Genomic DNA, 23,025 nt, shown 5'->3' on the forward strand with positions numbered 1-23,025 from the left:
GCCCATGGTCCCCATACTAGTTGAGACAATGATGATTGTAAGACTCAGTTAATTGATTTTAATTAATCAATTATAATTCTAAAATTAGATTATGTCTAGTTTATGAATTTTCACAAAGCTAGGGCTTAATTGTGAAGAAAAAGATTCTAAGGTTTATTTGTTAATTAAGAGACTTTATTAAGTCTAATTAATAAGTATGTTCAATGGCAATTTTATTTGATAATTAATTTTAATTAGTAAATAAATAGTTTTGGCATTTAAGTGGTTTAATTAGAAAAATGATATTTTTAAGAAAATAAGATAAATAATTGGAAAAATGACAAATTGCAAAGTGGGGGCCCACATCTTATGATCGGCCACTATTGCTCTATTTTGCCATTTATTTATTTTTTTTAATGCCAAATAATTCAAACCTAAACCTAGGTGGTTCCCTATAAATAGATAGTGATGGCATCAAATCAAAAGATGATGAGAACACTTGCCTTCAATCAAAAATTTGAGCCTTCTTGCCTATGCTATTCGAACCTCTCTTCTCTCTTTCTCTCTTCATAATTTCGAACCCTATAGTGATAGAGTAAGTGCCCACACACATCAAGTGGTACTCAATCATAGTGTGTAAGGCTGTGAAGAATCCAAATTCAAGAGAAGGAGATTCGGGCTCAGATCCTGGTGATACTCTGCTACAGACAGGATACAAGGGTTAGAGATCTGAGCGGAAGGAGTCATTTTAATTTTGCTGCACCCAATGTAAGGTTTCTCAATCTTTATATGTGTTTAAATTACATTGTTTTAGAAATTCATATTTAGGATGTTAAACAACATACATGGTAGTAAATCTAGATCTTGGTAAAACATATTCCAACAAAAGCTTTCATAGCTCTTCTCATTCTTTCATTTAATTGGTTGTCGAAAACCTCGGTCAACATTTTGGTGCTTTCATTGAGATTTGAAGGAAGCGTTGTCAAAAAGACAACAGTCAAAAAAAAAAAAAGTCAGAGTAACAATGGTAGAAACTCGTAACAATACACGTCAACCCGTCCTCCTTAGGATGCTCAAAGCCCAGAAGGCGAAGAAGTGGCTTCACGAGTAAATGTGGGCTCTGAGGAGCGAGATGAGGCAAAGGATGAGGAACACGAGGAAAGCTTTGAAGGGTATGACGCCTATGACGAAGGTGGCTATACAGAACTACTGTCTTGAGGCAAAAGGCAGCTGATCATGAAGCCGAACTTGCAACTCAAAAGGAACAGAATAAAAGGATGCAAGAGGTGATGGTTGCCATGCAAAAAGCCATGGAAATGGCGGAGATACATATACATCCCAAGGCCATCCCAGCGGGACCCGAGGAAACACCGGAAGAATCCTTGCCAAGTACTCAGAAACCTAAGACCAGGGAACCAAGCCCTATACGGTACCCTTCCGTGGAAAACCCTGAGAAAAATCTAACTTCGATCCCAGGGAGAAAGAAAAAGGCGCAGGATCTGCGAAAATTCCGCTCAAATTTCCCAAAAGGAAAAGGTCCGCAGAGGGGAAAGCTCCCTCGAGCGAGTCTTGGCCCTCATGACCGGGAGGACCGAAAGAGCGTATCTGTGCACCAAGAACCCGGGGAGAGAGGGAGGAAAAACGGAGGTACCCTCCAACTGACCTAAGACAAAAAATCAGTGAAAGGCATGGTGACTTAAGAGACCATCTTGACAAGAAGAAACACGTGCTGCCAGTTTCCGCAGGCACGTTGAATGAAGGAATCCTAGCTGAGTTAGCAATACTACGCAAAGACATTGCAGGGTCTCCCAGAGAAAAAAAGGGGATGACTCGGATTCTGATTGCGAGGACCGGGAACCGTGCGCCCAGCACATACTGGATGCAAAGATCCCCAAGAACTTTAAGATGCCCGAGATGGAAACTTGCATCGGAGATTCAGACCCAGTGACCATTTGTCCCGGTTTAACCGGGTGATGACTGTCATGAGGGTCAGTAATGACGCAAAGTGTTTATGTTTTCCACTAACGATAAGCGGTTCCGCTAAAGAATGGTTCAAGAAGTTGGAACCAGGATCAGTGGACTGCTGGAACAAGTTACAAGTCAGCTTTTGGAGACAGTTTGTCGCGGTGAGAAAAATTAATCTTGAAGTCAGCGCCCTGACTAATAAAAAACAATCGCCAGCGGAAACTCTAAAGAACTTTATAAAAAGATTCAAAGAAGAGGCTTCAAAGACCAAGAAGGTGGATGGCGGACAACAGCTGGCCCTCCTCCAGGCTGGGATCCGCACGGGGACTCCTTTCTAGAAAGAATTACAACAAGAGGGAGCAGCTAACCTCTAAGATTTCCAGAAAAGGGTCCAAAAGTACATCAACTTGAAAGAAGCCCAAGTAGTGGCTAACGGAGGATACTACCCGACCGGAGTATCAGGATATGCACCTGATGCTCAACTTCCAGGAGCCCTGCCTCCGATCACTCCTCAAATGAGCAGTATAAAATTCTTCGCTACCCAGGATATAATCAAAGCCTCGCTCTGGCTCCCGCATCATCACACTTTGGGACCCCCATGGGCAACCCCTCGGGGATGAGTATCTAAGTTTCTTCTCAATCTACGTCTGCCACCAGCCTCACAGGACCTCCTCAGAGCTCCTAGAGCAAGAGGTCCTAAAAGGGCAGCACCTGGACTGAGAACAAACGACAGCGGAGGGGATACACCCCTCAATACACTCAGTACATGAAGCTTACAGACACGCAGGAGCGTGTATACTTTGCCACCAGGCAAAATATACATTACCAAAATCCTCCCCCCTGTATAGGGATAGTTCCCGAAGGAATCCCAGTAAAAGGTGTGAATATCACAACGACATTGGTCATAGTACCAATGAATGCAAGAACCTGAAAGACGACATTGAGAAGCTAATCTGATTAGGTCATTTGTATGAATGGATCAAGAATCAATTACCCCATCTTAACTCGGCTCCAATAGGAGGCCCTTTACCTCAGGGAGCACTAGGGCGTACGCCCGGAGAACAAGCGCCTAGCGTAACACCGGAGGAGCACTCCCTCAGCAAGCACCTTGATTGCCACCAAGACAAAATGGGAGAGTGGCCATGATCTCCGGTGAGCCTCATATCGAAGGAACAACCAGAAACGAGCTAAAGCGTTACGCTGGGGCCATAAAACACGACGAAGTATGGGAAGTCACTCAGCTCTTAGCACAAAGACCTCAGCTCATGGACCAACCCCTAACTTTCACAGAGGATGATGCAAAACTAGTGCGTTTTCCTCACCACGATCCTTTGGTTATAGAGACTCCCATCGCTAATAAAATCGTGGCAAGAATATTAGTAAATAATGGGAGCTCCGTGAACTTATTGTTCAAAGAAGCCTTCACGGCCATAGGCCTCACGGACAGGGATCTGTCACTCAGCGGCTCCGAGCTCACAGGATTTAATGGAGCAACACTTATCCCAATGGGGAAAGTGTGAGTTCCTGTCACCCTGTGCCCACACACCCGACATAGCACTTTCACATATTGCACCTTCGTAGTAATGTATTGCCCAACAACGTACAACACCATCCTTGGCCGGCCGACCTTGGTCGATTTCGGAGCAATCACCTCCATCCGGCACTTATGCCTCAAATTCCCTACCCGGGAAGCGGGGGTGGGACTGTGAGGGGAAACCAAGGAGAGGCAAGGCAATGCTACAACGTCGCAATGCACTTGTCAGTGCTGGTGGTACACGGGGGTGGAGAGCCAAGATCGATGGAACAAGATGAGTTGGATCCCCGCGTGGGATCCGAGACAGCTGTAGAACCTATGGAGGACACTGAGGAAGTAAATGTGTGTGACCTCGACTCCACCAAGGTTATCCGTCCAAGAAAATACCTAGAGCTAGAGGAAAGAAGCAAGATTATTGAAACATTAAAGGTAGCCACAAATGTTTTTGCGTGGTGCCAAGGGGATATGACCGGCATAAGACCCCATGTGATTACCCATGTCTTAAACATTACCCTAGACATGTTGTCGGTACAGCGAAAGCGACGTCCTCTTGACCCGGTAAAAGCAGACGCCTTAGAGAAAGTGGTAGATAAGATGTTAACCAATGGCCTAATTCGGAATGTGTACTACTCGGAATGGTTGGCTAATCCGGTATTGGTACCCAAACTGAATGGGACGTGGCGTGTTTGCATAGCCTTCACCGATCCCAACAAGGCCTCCCCAAAAGATTGCTTCCCTTTACCTCGAATTGACCAAATGGTGGACGCCACTTCAGGATTCAAGCTGCTGTCCTTCATGGATGCCTACTCTGGATACAACCAAATCAAGATGCATGTCGCAGATCAAGAATGTATTAGCTTCAAGACCGACAAGGGGGTATACTATTACTTCGTTATGCCCTTCAGGTTAAAAAATGCCTGTGCAACTTATCAAAGAATGGTTAAAGGAATGTTTAAAGGCCTCCTGAGAAGAAATATGGAGGTATACGTGGACAACATGCTAGTCAAATCTAAGACATGCATGGGCCATGCAGACAACCTCGCAGAATGCTTCGAAGTGGTCTGGAGATATGGGATGAAGCTTAATCCAAAGAAGTGTATATTCGGCGTAAAATCAGGAAAGTTTATGGGATTTATCGTCAGCCAACGTGGAATAGAGGCAAACCCCAAAAAAATCCAGGCTTTACTAAACATGCCTTCCCCCAAGAAACATAAGGATGTGCAAAGCTTGACTGGAAAGATTGCCGCCTTGAGTCGATTCATTTCCCAGTCAACTGACAAGTGCATCCTGTTCTTCAATATTTTGAAGAAATGTCAAAAATTTGAGTGGTCTGAAGAATGCGAGGAGGCATTCAAAAAACTAAAAGAGCACATGGCCAAAACACCGGTACTGTCAGAACCAGTTCACGGAGAGGACTTGCTATTATACTTGGTCGTTTTCGAGAACGATGTTAGTGCGGCCCTAGTTCGGGAAGAGGACAAGGTATAGCATTCGGTGTACTATGTTAGCAAATACATGTTAGGAGCCGAGATGCAATATCCTATAATCGAAAAATTAGTGTTTTGCCTCCTAATGGCTTTGAGAAAATTAAGACCCTACTTCCAGGCCATCCCATTAAGGTACTTACAAATCACCCACTTTGGCAAGTCTTGAAGAAGCCTAAAGCCTCAGGAAGACTCCTCAAATGGGCCATGGAATTGAGCCAGTTCGATATGCACTACGTCCCACGCATCTCCATAAAAGGACAAGCCCTGGCGGACTTCATAACGGAATGCAATGAGACAGAGGCTAGCTCTAATACGCCAACCCCGCGAATGTCGGCATGGAAGGTGTTCGTGGATGGGGCGTCAAATGAGAATGGATCTAGAGCCGTATCGCCAGACGGACTCCGGCTCCAAGCCACCTTGTGCTTCGTGTTTCCAGCTTATAACAACGAAGTCGAATATGAAGCACTAATTGTAGGACTAAGATTGGCCAAAGTTGTGGGGGCTACAAGGGTAGAAGTTTTCAGTGATTCAAAGTTAGTGGTCAACCAGGTATCAGGGGAATATCAAACGTGTGGAGAAAAAATGGTCGCTTACGTAGCAATTGTCAGAGAATTGCTTTAAGAGTTCGCAGAATACAAAGTGGAAAGGATCCCACGAGAAAATAACGCTCTCGCAGATTGTCTGGCCAAGCTAGCCTCACACAGTGAAATAGAAAAATTGGGGGTGGTACCCGTTGAACACCTCATGGAGCCAAGCATTAAAGCCAAAGAAACGGTAGCTACAAATGAGCAAGGATCGAGCTGGATGGACTCCATCATCAAGTACATAACGAATGGAGATTTGCCTCAGGAAAGGGCTGTATCCAGGAGGTTACAGTATTAGGCACATCGATACATAATGATGGATAATATCCTTTAACGAAGAGGGCTCAGCATGCCGTACTTAAGGTGTGTGTCGGACCTTGAAGCTAGAAGGATCATGCAAGAGGTCCATGAAGGGTTCTGTGGAGATCACACGGGAGGTCTGAGTCTCTCAAAGAAAATACTGAGACAAGGATATTTTTTGCCAACAATGAAGAAAGATTGTGCAGACTATATCCTAAAATGTGATTCGTGCCAAAAATTTGCGAACATACCGAGAGCCCCGTCCAACAAAATTACTCTAATGACTAGCCCCTGGCCCTTTGCGGTATCGGGGATAGATCTCATTGGGTCCTTACCAATAGAAAAGGGAGGGGTAAAGTTGTTGGAAATATATTACCAGGATCTAGATTTACTACCATGTATGTTTCATTAACATCCTAATATGAATTCTAAAATAATGAAATAAACACATAAGGGTTTAAGAAAACCTTACATTGATTGCAGCAGAATATAATGACTCCTTCCGTTCAGATCTCTAGCCCTTGATTCCTTTCTGTAGCAGAGGATCGCCAAGATCTGAACCTGGATCTCTTTCTCTCCTTCCTTGATGTTGATTCTCCTTCTTGTTGATTGGATTCTTCACAATCTTCCACACTATGATTGAGATACAACTTCATGTGTGTGGGCACTCACTCATTCACTCAAGGTTCGAAAATTTTGAGAAGAAAAGAGAAGAAGAGGGTGGCGGCTATGGTATAGAATAGGAGGCTCAACTTTCATCTGACAGAGTTAAGTGTGAATGTGAGCCATCACTATCTATATATAGGTAACCACCTAGGTTTAGGTTAGAATTATTTGGCATTAAAATAATGAAAAAATAAATGATAAAAGCCATTAAGTGTGGCCGGCCATGGGCTTTGGATATTGGGCCTCACTTATGCAATTTTGCTGTTTTATCATTTATGCATCTCATTTTCTCAAAAATGCTAATTTTCCAATTCAACCATTTAAATGTCAATTCTAATTATTTAATAACTAAAAATTAATTATTAAATAATATTTTCATTTAATATATTTATTAATTAGACATATAAAGTCTCTTAATTAACAAATAAAACCTAGAATCTCTTTTCTTCACAATTTTGCTCTTGCTTAGTGAAAATTCATAAACTAGACATAGTCTAACTTTAGAATTATAATTAATTAATCAAAATCAATTAACTGAGTCTTACAAGGAGTATGGTCTCAACTAGTGTGGGAACCATGGGCCTATATAACTGAGCTTCCAATAAGCCGAACTGAATTCCCTAACTTATTAATTCCTTATTGAATCCACTCTTAGAACTTGGAATTGCACTCTCAGTCATATAGAACGCTCTATATGTTCCACGATATAGATACGCTATTAATTATCCATTGTTATAATCCTAATTTGATCAATGACCCTCTAATAGATGATCTACATTGAATAGGGACTAAATTACCGTTACACCTTCAATGTATTTTATCCTTAAAACACTTAGCCCCGTATAAATGATATTTCAGCGAAGTGAAATGAGATCTCAACCATTTATCTCTGTTTAGCCAAGCTCGAAGGATATCATCGTTTCACTTCTAAATTCCTATAGAAGTTATAGATTCCATATTTATGTTAGCGCTCCCACTCAATTATACTATCATGTTCCCAAAATGTACGTATCACCCTGAACCAAAAGTAAGCTTAACTAAAAAATCAAAGAACATGTATAATACTCTTGAGATCGAACCTAATCATATCAGGATTAAGATCATTTGATCTAGGATCAACAGGTGATATTGAATTGAATAGATATTACGGCAAATTTTAACATATCTAATCAAAGTTCAATATCAGTCCCTTCCGATGTATACTCCATACATCCGATACTGGTAAACTTTACCAATGCCCTGGGAAGGACATACCACTTATCCAAGGTGTAAGAATACCTATCGCTGATTATCATGTCAGTCTAAATCTAGTGAACTGACAAAACAGGGAATAAACTTTCGAACATATAATCAAGATTATATTCCACTGTGCTGACAACACTATAATCATTAACAAATTCATATGTTCTGGACTTAAATAGAATTTATACATTATATATATAATCATGAAATAAATCATGTGAACCATGCAACATAAAATGTTATTTCTGATCTTTATTAGTAAGTAAGTCTGATTATATTGAAATGGGTTTTATTTAGGGCACAAAACCCAACAAACTCCCACTTGCACTAATATAAAACAAAAAAGTGCATTTCAAATAATCTCAACACCTTGATATACAAATCAAGTGTAGTAGTAGTATACTCCTCGTAATAGGATCAAGGCTGTATGAAACCCAACCTTTCCTCCACCATTACTCTTCCTTAATCACAAAATCCTTGATAATGTGAAATTCCTCTCTATATGTCTACTCTCTTGGGATACTTTGGAAACTACTTTTTGGTTAATCAGGAAGTAACACTAGTGGTTAAGAAATGTTGGAACAGTGCCAAAAATGTATAGAACTTTCCTTAGACTGAATAAGTACCTTTCCTGCAACTTTAACATTCAGTCTCTCTCTGGTAGACTTAGAGACTTTAGATAGGTTTTTACACTTATCCAAAATCACTACTCCACCCCCAGAGTAATCACCATCTTATCAGCAGAATTTTAAGCACAAAGGCAAGTCTAGAAATCTGATTTGGTGTAGTCTAAGAGTATTAAATACACCGTTATTGACTAACATATAGTTCCTCTTCTTAATCTTAAGATTTACTTGATTGTCTTCTAATGTTCCTTTCTTGGATTAATCTGATACCTACTCATTACTCCCACTCAACAACAGGTGTCTACTCTAAGGCATACTAAAAGCATATCTGAGACCTCTCACTGTTGATTTAAGAAATTCTTTCATGGCTTTATCTTTTCTGGAATAGTTGAGACTTTTCCTTAGATAAATAAAATCTATGTCTAGAAGTCGAGAAGCTTCTGTAGATTGCCATTAGAAAAGAAAATGCTTCAGCATCTTACTAAAGTAAGCTGCTTGCACTAGAGTAAGTAATTAAGCAGGTACACCATAAGCCATAGGTTTAGATAAACTCAAACCTTATAATACTAGGAACAAGAAATTTTGTTAAGTCCTTTGAATAGACTTATTAACGAAAATTTCCTTTCATGTCCTTGTAATAGAAAACTTTAGGTCACTCCATGTGAATGGATTAAACGATAGTTTTCTTGGCTTTTCTTCTTAGTTTCTTATTTTGATAATCCATTACTTGTTTAAATTCTCAATGGATTTTAATCACTAGTGTCTTCCAAGTCATAACAGGTTGAGTTCCTTGAAACCCTCCCACTACGACAAGGTAACGTGAATTTTGTCTAAGAATACCAAATGGTATTGACCACTTTGGTTGTGTTAAGACAATAGAGGCAGTGGGATCATCTTGTATCGAATAAGATGATAGAACACTTATGGAATCAAGAAAAAAAATATCTCCTTTATTTGCTACTTTGTTTTTTAGACTTAGTCATTTTCTTAGAAAAGTAGTATTTGTTTAAACAAACACTTTCTTATCTAATGACTATGGGATGATCCACCCCTAATAATTTAGAATAGCTAACAAACATGCAAACCATGGTTAACAGTTCTAGCTTTTCTTAAGATTTCGATTAGGTCATTCATGAATCTAGTAATGGTTTACACTAAGTACACAACCATTGCATCATTCTGAAATTTTCCTATCACTAGGGAATATCCCTAGAAGGACTTAGGCAACGACTAGTAACTAATCATCAATATGCAAATCGAATTTCTGGGGAGGTAAGTTTGGATATAATTCAAAAATCAATTTAATGATCTTTGAACTGCATATCTACTAACTATTTCTCCACCCCTATCAGTTCGCAAGATCTTAAACCACTTACCTTAATGGTTTTCACCATTGCTAGAAATTCATGAAATTTTTCAAACATTTCAAATTTCTTTGGCATAAGGTAAAATCTAGAGTGATCGCTTTTTAAGAATATAACGAAAAACTCATATCCACCCCTGAATGTACATCCATTTGCGAATGAGATGCTTATGCTTTCAGTGGATATAGGCATATTAACTCTTTGCAGAGATTGATCTTGTCAAAACCACCATGAATAAGATACAAATGTCATAGATTTATAAAATATGGTTGTGTCTTTTGATGACTTAGGTTTAGTTACATCAAAGAGTTCTTAGAATAGTGCAAGTGGATTCTAGTCACAGAATATTAAACTCATATTCCATACTAACATACAGTTTGAATCCATTGATAGAAAAATGGTTATTAATCACTTGTGAAAGTTAACCTGTATTGTATTCTGGAAAGGGAAATTTGATCTTTCATGCTAAAAAATAACACATGGTGTTATTTTGAACAAAAAAATTACACATTGTTTAAATGTGCTAATTTTTTAATAGTAACCCCAAAATGCCCTCCCCTCAAACCTCTACCACACAGCCTCCCCTTTCTCTCTCTTTCCCTCTCGCTTGATCTCTCTCTCTCTCTCTCTCTCTCTCTCTCTCTCTCTCTCTCTCTCTCTCTCTCTCTCTCTCTCTCTCTCTCTCTCTCTCTCTCTCTCTCTCTCTCTCTCTCTCTCTCTCTCTCTCTCTCTCTCTCTCTCTCTCTCTCTCTCTCTCTCTCTCTCTCTCTTCTCGCACTCTCTCTCTCTTTCACTTTCTCTCTCTTTCTCATTTGCTCTCTCTCTATCACTGCCGCCTACTGCCGCCGACTGCCACCACCACCATCTCAACGTCTCGGCCAACTTCCACCTTCACCATTTTTAACCTCAAGGTCCACCACAATCAACAAAGCAATGGGTAACTGTTTTTTTTTAGTAAATAGTGTTGTTTTTTGTTGTATTGTATGGATCTGAACGTTGTTAGTTGTAATTTATGGCTTTTGTGTCCTTAAAATGGAGGTAGAGTTCGTTCCGAACAGTCTGTGTTTTTCTGGGTTTTTACGTTTTTTGCGATTTTATGCGACTTTATGCGATTCTTTGTGCGATTTCATGAGAAATCTGAGGTTAGAGGTGACATGATTAATTTTGGCGACATTGTACGATTGTTATGCGATTTAGTGTGCGATTTTGATGTTAGGCGATTTGTGTGCGACATTTGTGCAACATTATGCGATTTTGTCATGTATGTTTTCTTGTGCGACCTTATGCGATATTTTCCCTTTTGTGTGCGATTATTGTGCGACATGATACTTCACCATATTATTGTTGTATTAGGCGACATTGTGCGACTTCTGTAGTACCTTGTGCGATTTATGTGCGATATTGTATGTTGATTTTTTCTGTTTATTTCTTTGTATTTTTCTTTGGGACAGATTCAATTGTATTTGTGCCTGTGTTGTATGATGGCGTTTGGACTGTGGAGGGTTTCAACTGGGTATTTGATTCCTCAAAAAGTAAGACATTGATGTTTGACATTGACTCTACACTGAAAAAGGTGCGTGAAGTTTTGCATGAGGAGTTTGGTGTGGACCCATTGGTGTATGAATTGAAGTTAGAAGTGCTTTACATGTACATGAAAGGCACTAAGTTTCCGTCTGAGGTTTTAGTGAAAGATAGTCAACTACGAGTATTCTTGAGCATGAAGGCAAAAATGAGTGTGGACAACTTGTTGCCACTATTTGTGACTAAGGTGAAGAAGAATGTGAATTCGGAGCCTACTCCCAGAAATGTAACCCCTATAAGTGTTGTTGGGACCTTTGTCCCAGAAACTGATCTGGTGGTTGGTTTGAATGAACAAGTTGGCACTAATATAGATGATGAGAGAGTGGGTATCGCATTTGATCATTCAGATGAGTTCGATGCTCCCTTTTACAACAATCATCCTGTGGTTGATTTGGGTGCGGATGATGATGTGGCTACAGATGTACCTCCCTTGAGGATGGAACTAACTCCAAGCAACCAAGTAGAGCGACAAAGAAGACCCCCCCCCGGTAGTGAGAATCGCCAAACACTAGGAACTAGTAGCAGTGGGCGAGGTCCTTCTAATAGTGCTCCTGTATCTGAATTTGAAGTTTCTACTAAATTCAAACCTCTTGTGTGGACAAGGGAAGACATAGAGGAAAATAATGTGTATACAACATCTCTTAGTGGTACGCCTTCAGGGGAGATATATCTTGGCAAGTTGTACAAAAACAAGGAAGAATTGAAGAATGTAGTGGGAAGGTATGCAATGAAAAATAATTTTGAGTGGATGGTAAGTAAGTCTGGCACTGATGTGTTTTACGTTACTTGTAAGGATGAAAATTGTAAATGGAGATTAAGGGGAAGAAGAAGGTACTTTGTGACATGTTTGAGGTTACTGTGTTTCACATTATTAAGAACAAGTACACATCAGATGGATCTAAATACAAGGCAAAAGACATACAGAGGGATATGTTTGATGAATATGGCATCAAGATGAGTTATGAGAAAGCTTGGAGATGCAGAGAGAAGGAAGTTATGTACAAGAGGGGTACTCCAGCAGAATCTTATACGAAGTTATATGGTTACTTCTACATGCTGGAACAGAAGAATCCAGGTACTATTACTGACATTGTCAGCGAGGATAACCGGTTCAAGTACTATTTCTGGTCACTCGATGCTTGTAGGAAGGGATTTAAGTTTTGTCGTCCTGTGATTAGTATCGACGGAACATTCTTGAAGACGAAGTATGGAGGAACACTGTTAGTTGCTGTTGCGTACGATGCAAACAACCAATTGTTTCCGGTAGCCTTTGCAATTGTTGACAGTGAGAATCATGACTCTTGGAAGTATTTCTTGCAGGAGTTAAAGGAAGCCATTGGTGAGGTTGAAAATCTTATGTTCATATCGGATAGGCATCAAAGCATTGAACATGCTGTTGAGGTTGTTTTCCCAGAAGCATGCCACTGTGCATGCTTCAAGCATATTACTATGAATGTCGTTCACAAGTTTAAGATTGATGTATGCAACCAGCAAATATGGCTTGCAGCTTATGCATGGAACAAGACGGAATGTGATAGACATTTTGAGGTGCTGAAACAGATGGACCCTGCCATTGCTACATACGTCGAGCAAATAGGGTTTGAAAAGTGGGCTCGTCCTTATTGTCCAGGCGATCAGTACAACATAATGACAAGCAACGCTCCCGAAAGCTTCAACAAGGTGACAGAAGAATTCAAAAAATATCCAGTAACTATTTTGGTTGATTTCATCAGGTTCACACTGCAAAATTGGTTTGCTTCTCGTCTCGAAAAGGCAAGTAAGTGCGCTACTCCTTTGGCTGCTACTTTTGAAAATGATTTAAAGGATCTACACAAAAATGGTATGTTCAGGAGTGTCCTTCGTAATGGTGCCCAATTGTTCAACGTTGGTACGAGTCCTCAAGGTGAGAGAGGTGGTGATGTGAACTTAGTGGAGAGAACATGCATTTGCGGACTTTTCCAAACGCTCAAAATCCCTTGTCCCCATGCATGTGTCGCAGCAGTTAGTCAGAATGTGAGCGTGTACACACTTTGCTCTCCATATTACACAAAAGAAACGTGGAAGAAGATCTACGATGCCACAATTAATATTGTTGGGGAGGAGGATGAGTGGGTACTACCGGAACACATCAAGAACATAAGAATCGGGGTACTAGTGGATAAAAAACCAGTAGGTCGGCCTAGGAAGAGCAATGCAGGTAGAAGACCGACGAAGCGTCAACTGTCCAATGGTCAGGTGGTAATGGAACCTCGTCACTGCTCGCTATGTCACGGTACAGGGCACAACAGAGCTACATGCAAAGCTCGAGTTTGAACCGTTTCTCTAATATTTAAATGAATATGTGTTGTATTGCTGGTTGTTGAATATTGTTATGGATATTTTTAATGTGTCTGCGATTTTGTGAGACATTTATGCGATCTTTCTGCGATTTTGGCTCATATTTATAATTGTTGTTTCGTGCGATTTGTATGCGATATCTATGCGACATTGTGTGATTTTGGCTCATATTTATAATTGTTGTTTCGTGCGATTTTCTGCACCATTTTAATTTTTATTTTGAGATTCCTGTGCGATTTTTGGCGACATTTCACTAGTCTTAATATACTACCAGTCTACTTTTTTCGATTTCTATGCGATGTATGTGCGACATTATTTAGCGAGCTAAGCAAGTTATTATTTCAACTTTGATAATATTTGCGATTTCACATTTCACAGTATAATATAATACAATTGCAAAAGTTTATGTGTATATAAGAAGGGATAACATTAAATAAGACTACCATGTCAAGTTCTGGTAAAATAAGTCAACGCACCACCTATGTCTAAAGGTGAGCATGTTACCATCATTAACATGCTCTAACGATCGGTCCAACATGCAGTGCTCAATGTACTCCATGGCAAACACTCCACAATCGCCACTACAAATCAAAAAATTAGTAAATATTAGCAACAATTAAGTTAAGTAATTCATAATAGAGTGCAAAATTAAATAAATTACTTAAATTATATATATAAAAAAAAGAGATTCACCTGCTCTCTGTTTGTGGTGCAACCTCAAAGGTAGCTCGTCTATAATGTAGGGGTAGGAGCTGACTGAGATTGCCCAAGTCAACCGGATGTACATAATTGTTGTATGGAAAATAACTGCTAGCTCGAATTAGATTCACAAATAGCTCGCTGTAAGACTTCAAATATGACTTCATGGCTTCCTCAGGGGTGGCACCGATATCAGAATCATATACAATGATCTCCCAGTTGTCAATATCCACCTCAACTGCCACCCAGTGGCGCTCTTTGGGAAGGTATGTAATCCTGGTTCTCCCAACATGGCAAGTGTCTGTGCTCTATCCCCTGCACGTAATTCATAACAGCCTCATCCCATTTCATCTTGCTCTTGTCACCCTCATAGAAATTCCAATACATGGCAAATATCTGTGGAGCAGATGTGTCCAAAACTACACCTTTTCGAGTGTAGACTTGTGGGTACAGGGTACGTCTTCTTCTCAATAAGTGCGCCATGGCATCAAGTTGCTGTGTTCCAAAAGAAAACAGTAAGACAGGTATCGCATAAATGTCGCACAAATATCGCAGGAAATCGCACAAGAAATTACCAAAATTGTTTCATCAATCGCACAGAAATCGCATATTAATCGCACATAAGTCGCAAAAGTAAAACATAAATTAGTGAATAATCGCACAAACATCGCACCATCATCGCATAAAAGTCGCATATAAAGATTTAACAAAAAGTAGTTAGGCAAACATCGCATATAAATCGCATATAAGTCGCACAAACATTTAAAAACACAATAAATTAATTCTGTTAAGAAATAACTTACAGCATCGTCGAGCCATTCTCCCAGCACCATCAATTTCACGAACCCGGATCGAGTGGCTACGCCAGTGTGAACATCCCTAGGACGGTCGTTGTTCCTAGCGTAAGTGATCCACTTCTGGAAAAATTTTAACAGCCGGGAGTCCGTCGGTTTCACTGTGTCTACTTCAATGGGCCCAACTCGTTGTTTCTTCTTCCCTGCTGTGTAGTCGTTCAAGAAAACCGGCTTCCGCTTTTGCCTAACCTTGCAGAAGTCCACCCCAGCTGGTGGCCCTGCAACTCTTCTACATCCTGAGATTATGTATCATCCAGGGAAATCACAATGGCGTTTGCAGGAGTAGAAGGAACCTTACATACGTCAGGTTGCCAATCTTCTGGGTAGACATCATCATCATCATCATCTCTCGGCGGTGATGGATGTACCGTCTGTAATGGCTCTGCCGTGGCTGATGGATGTGTTGGCGATGATTGATGTGCCGGCCCTGATGGTTGTGTCGGCTTTGAAGGCTGCTTCTGTAACAAACTTATCACGGTCGCAATTTGATCCATGATAAGATTCTTCATCTCTTTTCGACTTCTCTTGAAGTCAGCCTTCATCTCAGTCTGGGCAGTGAGAAATCGCAAGTTGTTGCGCTTCTACCTTCTCCTATCTCTTAGCGAACAAGAGGTAGTCGGAGTCATTGGCTGGATCAAAGCTTGGGGGCACAGTGGCAGATGCTGGGGGCACAGTGGCAGATGTGGAGGCGTCTGCTGTTTCTTTGGGTGGGGATGGTGGAATAATTTTGGACCTTTTAACATATTCTGCCACCCGTTGGGCTTGGGTCTCGAGTGCGGTCGAATCTTGCGCCCCGGCTTGTGTTTCTTCGACCTCATCCAACCCCATTTCCACTGTGGAGACCTCACCCTCACAATTTTCCTTCCAGTGGTCGACCTCCCAATTCTGAGGATACAAAATTTGAAGCACAACCATCTGAAAGAAAGCCAATTAAACATTTAACAAACAAAATCGCACAGGAATCGCATAAAACTCGCATAAAATCACTGATACTGACAAATTAACAAGTATTAATAAATCGCACAACATCGCATAGATATCTCCAAAAATAACAGAATAGCAAAAAAATAGGATAAATCACACACATATCGCATAAAACTCGCATGACATCGCATAAAATAACTGTTCTAACACTAATATTATACATCGCACAAAAGTCGCCACAACATCACATAACATCGTATAACAAAACAGATTAACAAACAAAATCATGCAGAAATCGCATACATATCGCATTAAAATCGCTTAAAATCGTATAAAATCACAGTTTCACAATTTAAATACCAAAAAAACAAAGAAAGTAAGATTGACATACCCTTTTCTCAAATAGTGCAGCCACGTCAGGTTGCTTCACATCATGTCTCGTAACTGAATCGGGAGTACTCCAATTCAACATTCGAGGGAATCTAGTCCCTCTGCACTGCCCATACTTCTTCCCCAAATCTTGCATCACCTCGAAGGCCCAGTATTGCAGCGCCGGGGCATATCCATAGACATTGTACTTCGCCTTCGGTTGAGTAATTATTTTCTCCTTCTTCCCTTTCTTCTTCATCTTATCTTTAGTAGAGACCTTATCAATGTAATTCTTCCTCAGGTCACTCATACTCTTAGTTGTGGATGACAATAACTTCTGATAAGAAAGGAGGCCCCACGGATACTCGAAGAAGTTTTCTACGTTTTCTACCAACTTCAGCATATCCGTCCAGATATAAACACCCTCAGCCCTTGATAACAGAACACCCTCAACAAATACGTACAGCCCCAACTTGTACACATCGTCCGCCACATCGCACGCCTCAAAAGCTAGCCAAAGGGTTTTGAAAGTGACCCGTTTGGCATTATTGAGGTAGTCCCGCAGTATTCGATCAGACTCACACAGTGTACTCAAATCTTCTGTTGAGGGGCCACCGCTCATCTTTAGTCCGGTGATCAAACCAAACTCAGACCGCCCAAATCTAGCTTCGGTGACTTTCGTTTTCCTCCAAAGCAGTTGATGCACAATAACCCCAGAGAATTTCATATCACTGGCATTCCAAAAAACTCCAAAGGGAGTTTCCTTCACCCTTTCAGTCAAGTTGAAGGCTTCAAACTTAGCCTTTATTGAAGAAAAGTACCCATTTCCTCTGTAGGTGATACGGCCTGGAAAATGCTCAGCCAAGGGCAGAATAAGTTCTCGAGCCATTTGCAATCAAACAAAACAAAAATTATTATTTATCATAAATCGCACAAACATCGCCAAAAATCGGATACACATCGCATAACATTACAGAGAACACATTGTTCAGGGTAAATCGCATAAAAATCGCCAAAACTCACATAAACATCGCATAGTATAACAGAGGACCCATTGTTCAGAACAAATCGCACACAAATCGCCAAAAATCGCATAAACATCGCATAATATAACAGAAACTACCTAAGCTAACAAAAATCGCACAAAATCCCTAACAAAAACGTGAATTCAATATTACATCGCATTAAAGTCGCATAACATCGCATAAAATCGCACAAAACACCAAAAATCCAGAAATCCCAATTCCCCTACCCTACATTCATCCCCAAACACAAAAACTAGAAATTTGAAATTTTAATAAACTACATATCTTAGTTATATTAAAGATTCACAATTTAAAGGATAAATTGCAAAAAAAAATTAAAGGAGGCCCATACCTAGTTCGTCGACGGTGCCAGGGACGATGATGAACGGAGAGTGGATCTCGTGAGTTTCGTGGGTCGACTGGGATGGAGTGGCTCTCGTGGGTCGACTGGGATGGAGTGGGTCTAGTGGGGTTCGGGTCTCGTGGGTCGTCACTGTGAGAGAGGGGTCGAATGGGTTCGTGTGGGTCGACGTCGACTGGGTTCATGGGTCGACTGCGTGTGAGAATGAGGGTTAGGTTCGTGGTTCGTGGGTCAACTGTGGTGAGAATGAGGGTTCGTCGTTCGTGGTTCGTGGTTCGTCGTTCGTGGTGAGTTTGAAACCGAGAAAGGAAGAGAGAGAGGAGAGAGATGGAAGTTAGAGAGATTGGGGGGAATTGAAATGAGGGGGTATTTTTGGAACAAAATTATAAGTTAAGAATAATTATCAAATGTATATTTTCTGTGTATAAAATAACACCATGTGCATTTTTTTAGCATAAAATGTCAAATTTCCCTTCTGGAAATAGAAATATAAAATCTTTATTTGGAATCTAAAATTTAAAGTCAAAGACTTAAATTTATACCAAATATAATGAGTAATTCTTTCTTGGACCACCACTACTAATTTAACTCTAAGTCTGATTTGCTTATACAAGTAGGAGATTTCTAAGATTGAAGATTTATATCAATTCGGGATAGAATTTCGGGAATATAATCAAAAGCGTCATTCAATTTCTTAAGAGAAAATATAGAATGACATTATATGATTTATAAACCATTCATCCAATGATATATTATTGAGCTGATTCGAAATGAATAAGCCAAGATGAATTAGGATAATTTCGTATAAGAATCCAACGATGCTCTGATTAGCGAGAGTCGAAGTTATTCTTATTTATATAATCTTCTTGTTTCATATTGTAAATACTAGTCTAAGGTGTCATCAATTGATGAACAGCTAGATGTTGCATTTATAATATTTATCTTTCGAGATCTAACACTATTATATTTGTCTAATGGTTGGTAATCCATTAGGGATTTGTCCCATTAGAACAACAAACCAAGTTAGACCAACAATGAAGATTCAAAATTAAACTACAATTTAATAACAGAAAATAACATGGTTCAATATAAATTCATACACAATTCAAAATTATTAAACATATAGCAAGTAGGAATCACAAGTGAAAATACTAAAACATACAATCCTAAATAATTTCCAAGGTCTTCAACAAACTGATATCAGTGTCCCGTTTAGGCGAGAGTCAGTGATACCATCCATTGAATAGAGTTCTCAGCTCATCTAAAATAATAAACATTCTAGCAACCTTTTATTCGACAAGATCAGAATCCAGCGTTGTCCTGTTTAGGCGAGAGTCAAGGCTATTCTATCTTATGAGCTTCCACCATTGTTTCATACTTTTGTAAGTCTTATACAGACGCCGCCATTAGGGTGATCAATACTAATATAAAAAACTTACAAAAATACTTATCTTTTGAGATTCTATGGCACTAACTTGCTAATGAACGTTCCTCCATTAGGGAGGATTACTCACTAAAACAATACCTATGTAAAACCAACAATGGAGATCGAATATCCTAATAATAATAAAGCTCATTATTTAAAATGTATAGTTTAATCAATTTATTTTAAATATATATTTATTTAATTAAAATTTCCAATTTAGAATGAAAAATTCTAAATATAAATTTTTAATTTAATATTTATAAAATTATACCTAGATGGATATGAAAATAAAATGAATTATTTCCATCTTAGTAATAATTTCCAATAAATATTTAGAAAATTATTCAATTTAAGTTGTTTCAAAATTAATTTAAATTTATTTACAAGTCAAATTTAATTTTCTATAAATATATATTGCATTTCGAAAAAAATTGAAGGATTTAAGAATACAATTTTAGAAATTACTTGTTAAAATAAAATAAAAATAAATCCTGGAAAAAATTATTCTAATTTAATGTTGGCCCAAAATTAATTAATAAAATTAATTTACAACAAAAATTATAATTTTCTTGTTTAATTAAATATTTTAAAAAAAATTCAAATATTTAAGTATCATGATGAAAATCAACTTAAATATTAATTTTCTATTTAATTAATACACTAGAAAAATACTTCAACCAAAAATAATATCTATCTACTTTCCTTGAATAATTAATTCAATTTCTAATTATAATATATTTTAGTTCATTAATCAATAAATGAAAAAAATCATTGATTCAAGTTGGTTCAAAAATTAATTAAAATAATTAATTTACAACTTTAATCTATTTTTCAAGAAAAATTCAAAAAATATCTTGCATAATTAAATACAATTTCGAAAATTGATTAATAAAAAATATTTTTGAAAATTATTCAAATTTCAGCTGTTATGAAATTTAAAGAAAATTTTCAACTTAAAATAATTCTCATTTTAATCAAACAACATAAAAAAATAATATTTAAGTATCATGACGAAAATCAACTTAGATATTTAAATTTTTAATTTAGTTAAATGTATTAAATTCAAGAAATAAATAATTAAGTATAGAGGAGACTTAATTATTAATTCTAGTTTAATACTATGAAAAATATACTTAATTTACATTGTAGCAAAATTAATTATTAAACAATTAATTTCACAATCTATGATATTTTCCTAATTAAATATTAGAAAATATAATTAATACTAAAAATAACTATCTAGAATATTTTTCAATAGCTAAGTATTTTTCTAAAATTTGAAAAAGTATCTAATTTAAGTTGTTAAAAAAAATATCCAACTTAAATATTTTTCAAATAAAATTTAATTAAATATCAAAATTAATTTGTAACCACCTAATTTGAAAAATATTCCATTTTAAGTTGATTTAATTTTTTTTTTAAAAAAAATATCAACTTAAAAAATATCTAAGAATCTTAATAACCAATTCTTAGAATTCCTCAACTTAATTTTTTAAATTCAAAAGATATTCAAATTTAAGTTGATAAATAAAATTAGTTAGAAATAACTAATTTACAACTTAATAGGAATATTTAATGAAATGATTAAAATAAGCTTCAGAAAGAATCTAGTTAGTTATAATTCTTTATTTAATTAAATACAAGAAAAATACAGATAGTTTATTTAGAAATAATTTCATTAAACTAAGAGTGTTTTTTTAACAATTAACTTTAAAATATTAAAATGAAAAAAATAAAATTTCATATATTTTAAAAGTTAATTATGTTGCTAATCAATTTTATTAGGTTAAACTAATTTAATTAACCTAGTACAGTTATCCAAATCAGGCAAATGGGCCTTCACAATTGGGGTAGTTCATGTGAGGGGGAGCTGGGTTTAGTATGTCGAACCCACTTCTATTGGCCCCCAACTCTCACATAAGGCCCAAAAGAGAGGAATTTAACCTTAAAATGAACAACTGTTATTAATTGAATAGGCCCCAAAACTAAATGGGCCTAAATAAAATCTATCATGGTGTGACATTTTATTTAGCAACAACCTATATGCATCTAAAATAAAGTAAACATATAGGCTTACACAGGCACACAGATTTGGATGCATCCTATCATGTTACTAGGTCATACACAGATGAAAGAAGAATGTAAAATTTACCTGTTACAAATTATTTACTTGACCTATTGACAATTGAACCGTGGGTTAAAATCAGATCATTGGATCTGTCAACAAGTTAACCATGACAATTTAGATCAAGCAATAATAGGTTTTAGAAAACTTACAAACAAGCTAAAACACATACTCCTGCAACAAGTTGAATTTGGATAGTTGGATGTAGGATTTATTTAATTTTAAATTAATTAATTTATAAAATTTCGAAAAAAAAATAAATAATGAAAAATATTTTTCGGTTTTTTTTTAAAAAAAATTAAATAAAAAATTTAAAATTAAAACATACAATTTTGAAAAATTAGGCTTTAACTAACCTAAATATCATTTAAAAAAAAATTTGCTAACCATCTTTTAAATTTTCATGTTATTTTATAAATTAAATATTCAATGAAATAGAATGATAATAAATATCTTTTCTGATTTTATAATTTAATTTAAATAAAAAAATAACAAAATTTAAAAGTTAGCAAAATGTCTTATTTCTATTCAAAATATCATGATTATAGTAATCTTATTTTAAATTTAAATAAGGTCAAATAATTTTAAAAAAAAAATATTAATATTTGTCCTTAAATTTAAAAAATAAAATAAAATAATCAAATTTAAAAATAAGATAAAAAATTAAGCAAAAAGATAGATTTTTACCTATTTTCAAGTTTAAATTACACTAATTTCTTAAATTAATTTTAAAAAAAATCAAATTAATTTATTTCAAATAATTAGATTTGAAATATGAAAAGTAAAAATCAAAATGCAAAACTACACAAAAAATCAAAAGTTAATTCCATGAAATAGTATGAAAAATCGAAGAAAACGAAAAAATTTACAAGTGGTACGGATAATATGCAATGCATACTGTCCGCGCGCGGAATGGTGAGGTCTGGCCGAGGTCCCTCGGCGCAGGAGGCTGCATGCAGCCTCTCCGCGCGCGCATGGGACGAATTTTAGACAAGCCCCTTGTCCTGACCGAGAAAGCTCGGTCAACACCCTGTCTGAGCGCGTGCATCCGAGGGAATCACCCTCGTCCGCGCGCGTAGGGTGGGTGATACCATCTTAATATTTTTCGATTTTCAAAAATTCATAACTAATTCAAATAAAATCGAAATTGAGTTCTGATAGAAAGTGAATTGCTTAATTTTTTCCAAACTATCCAATAAAAATAATTCCAGAAACGAAAATGAAATTATTTTTTCATAAAATTTCACAAGCATCAATCAATCATCATATAACACACAGATCAACATGAAACCATCCAAATCATCACATATCATCGTTTTAATTCATATTTCATGAAAGTAAATCATTACCATGGCTCTGAGGCCAGTTGTTGGAAATATTTTACCAAGATCTAGATTTACTACCATGTATGTTTCATTAACCTCCTAATATGAATTCTAAAACAATGAAATAAACACTTACGGGTTTAAGAAAACCTTACATTGATTGCAGCGGAATATAATGAGTGTTCAGATCTCTAGCCCTTGATTCCTTTCTGTAGCAGAGCATCACCAAGATCTAAACCTAGATCTCTTTCT

At 37.3% G+C, this 23,025-nt stretch overlaps 1 protein-coding gene across 1 annotated transcript; it reads left to right on the top strand.

Annotated features, from left to right (window-relative positions):
* Nucleotides 1-3,610: 3,610 nt before the first annotated feature.
* Nucleotides 3,611-5,586, top strand: LOC115723658 (uncharacterized). The gene is made up of 3 exons (XM_061104955.1): nucleotides 3,611-4,328; nucleotides 4,512-4,960; nucleotides 5,071-5,586. Exons 1-3 carry the CDS (start codon nucleotides 3,611-3,613, stop codon nucleotides 5,584-5,586), a joined length of 1,683 nt encoding a protein of 560 aa, XP_060960938.1.
* Nucleotides 5,587-23,025: the final 17,439 nt, after the last annotated feature.

The sequence above is a fragment of the Cannabis sativa genome, chromosome 9, assembly GCF_029168945.1.
Source record: "Cannabis sativa cultivar Pink pepper isolate KNU-18-1 chromosome 9, ASM2916894v1, whole genome shotgun sequence".
Taxonomy (NCBI): domain Eukaryota; kingdom Viridiplantae; phylum Streptophyta; class Magnoliopsida; order Rosales; family Cannabaceae; genus Cannabis; species Cannabis sativa.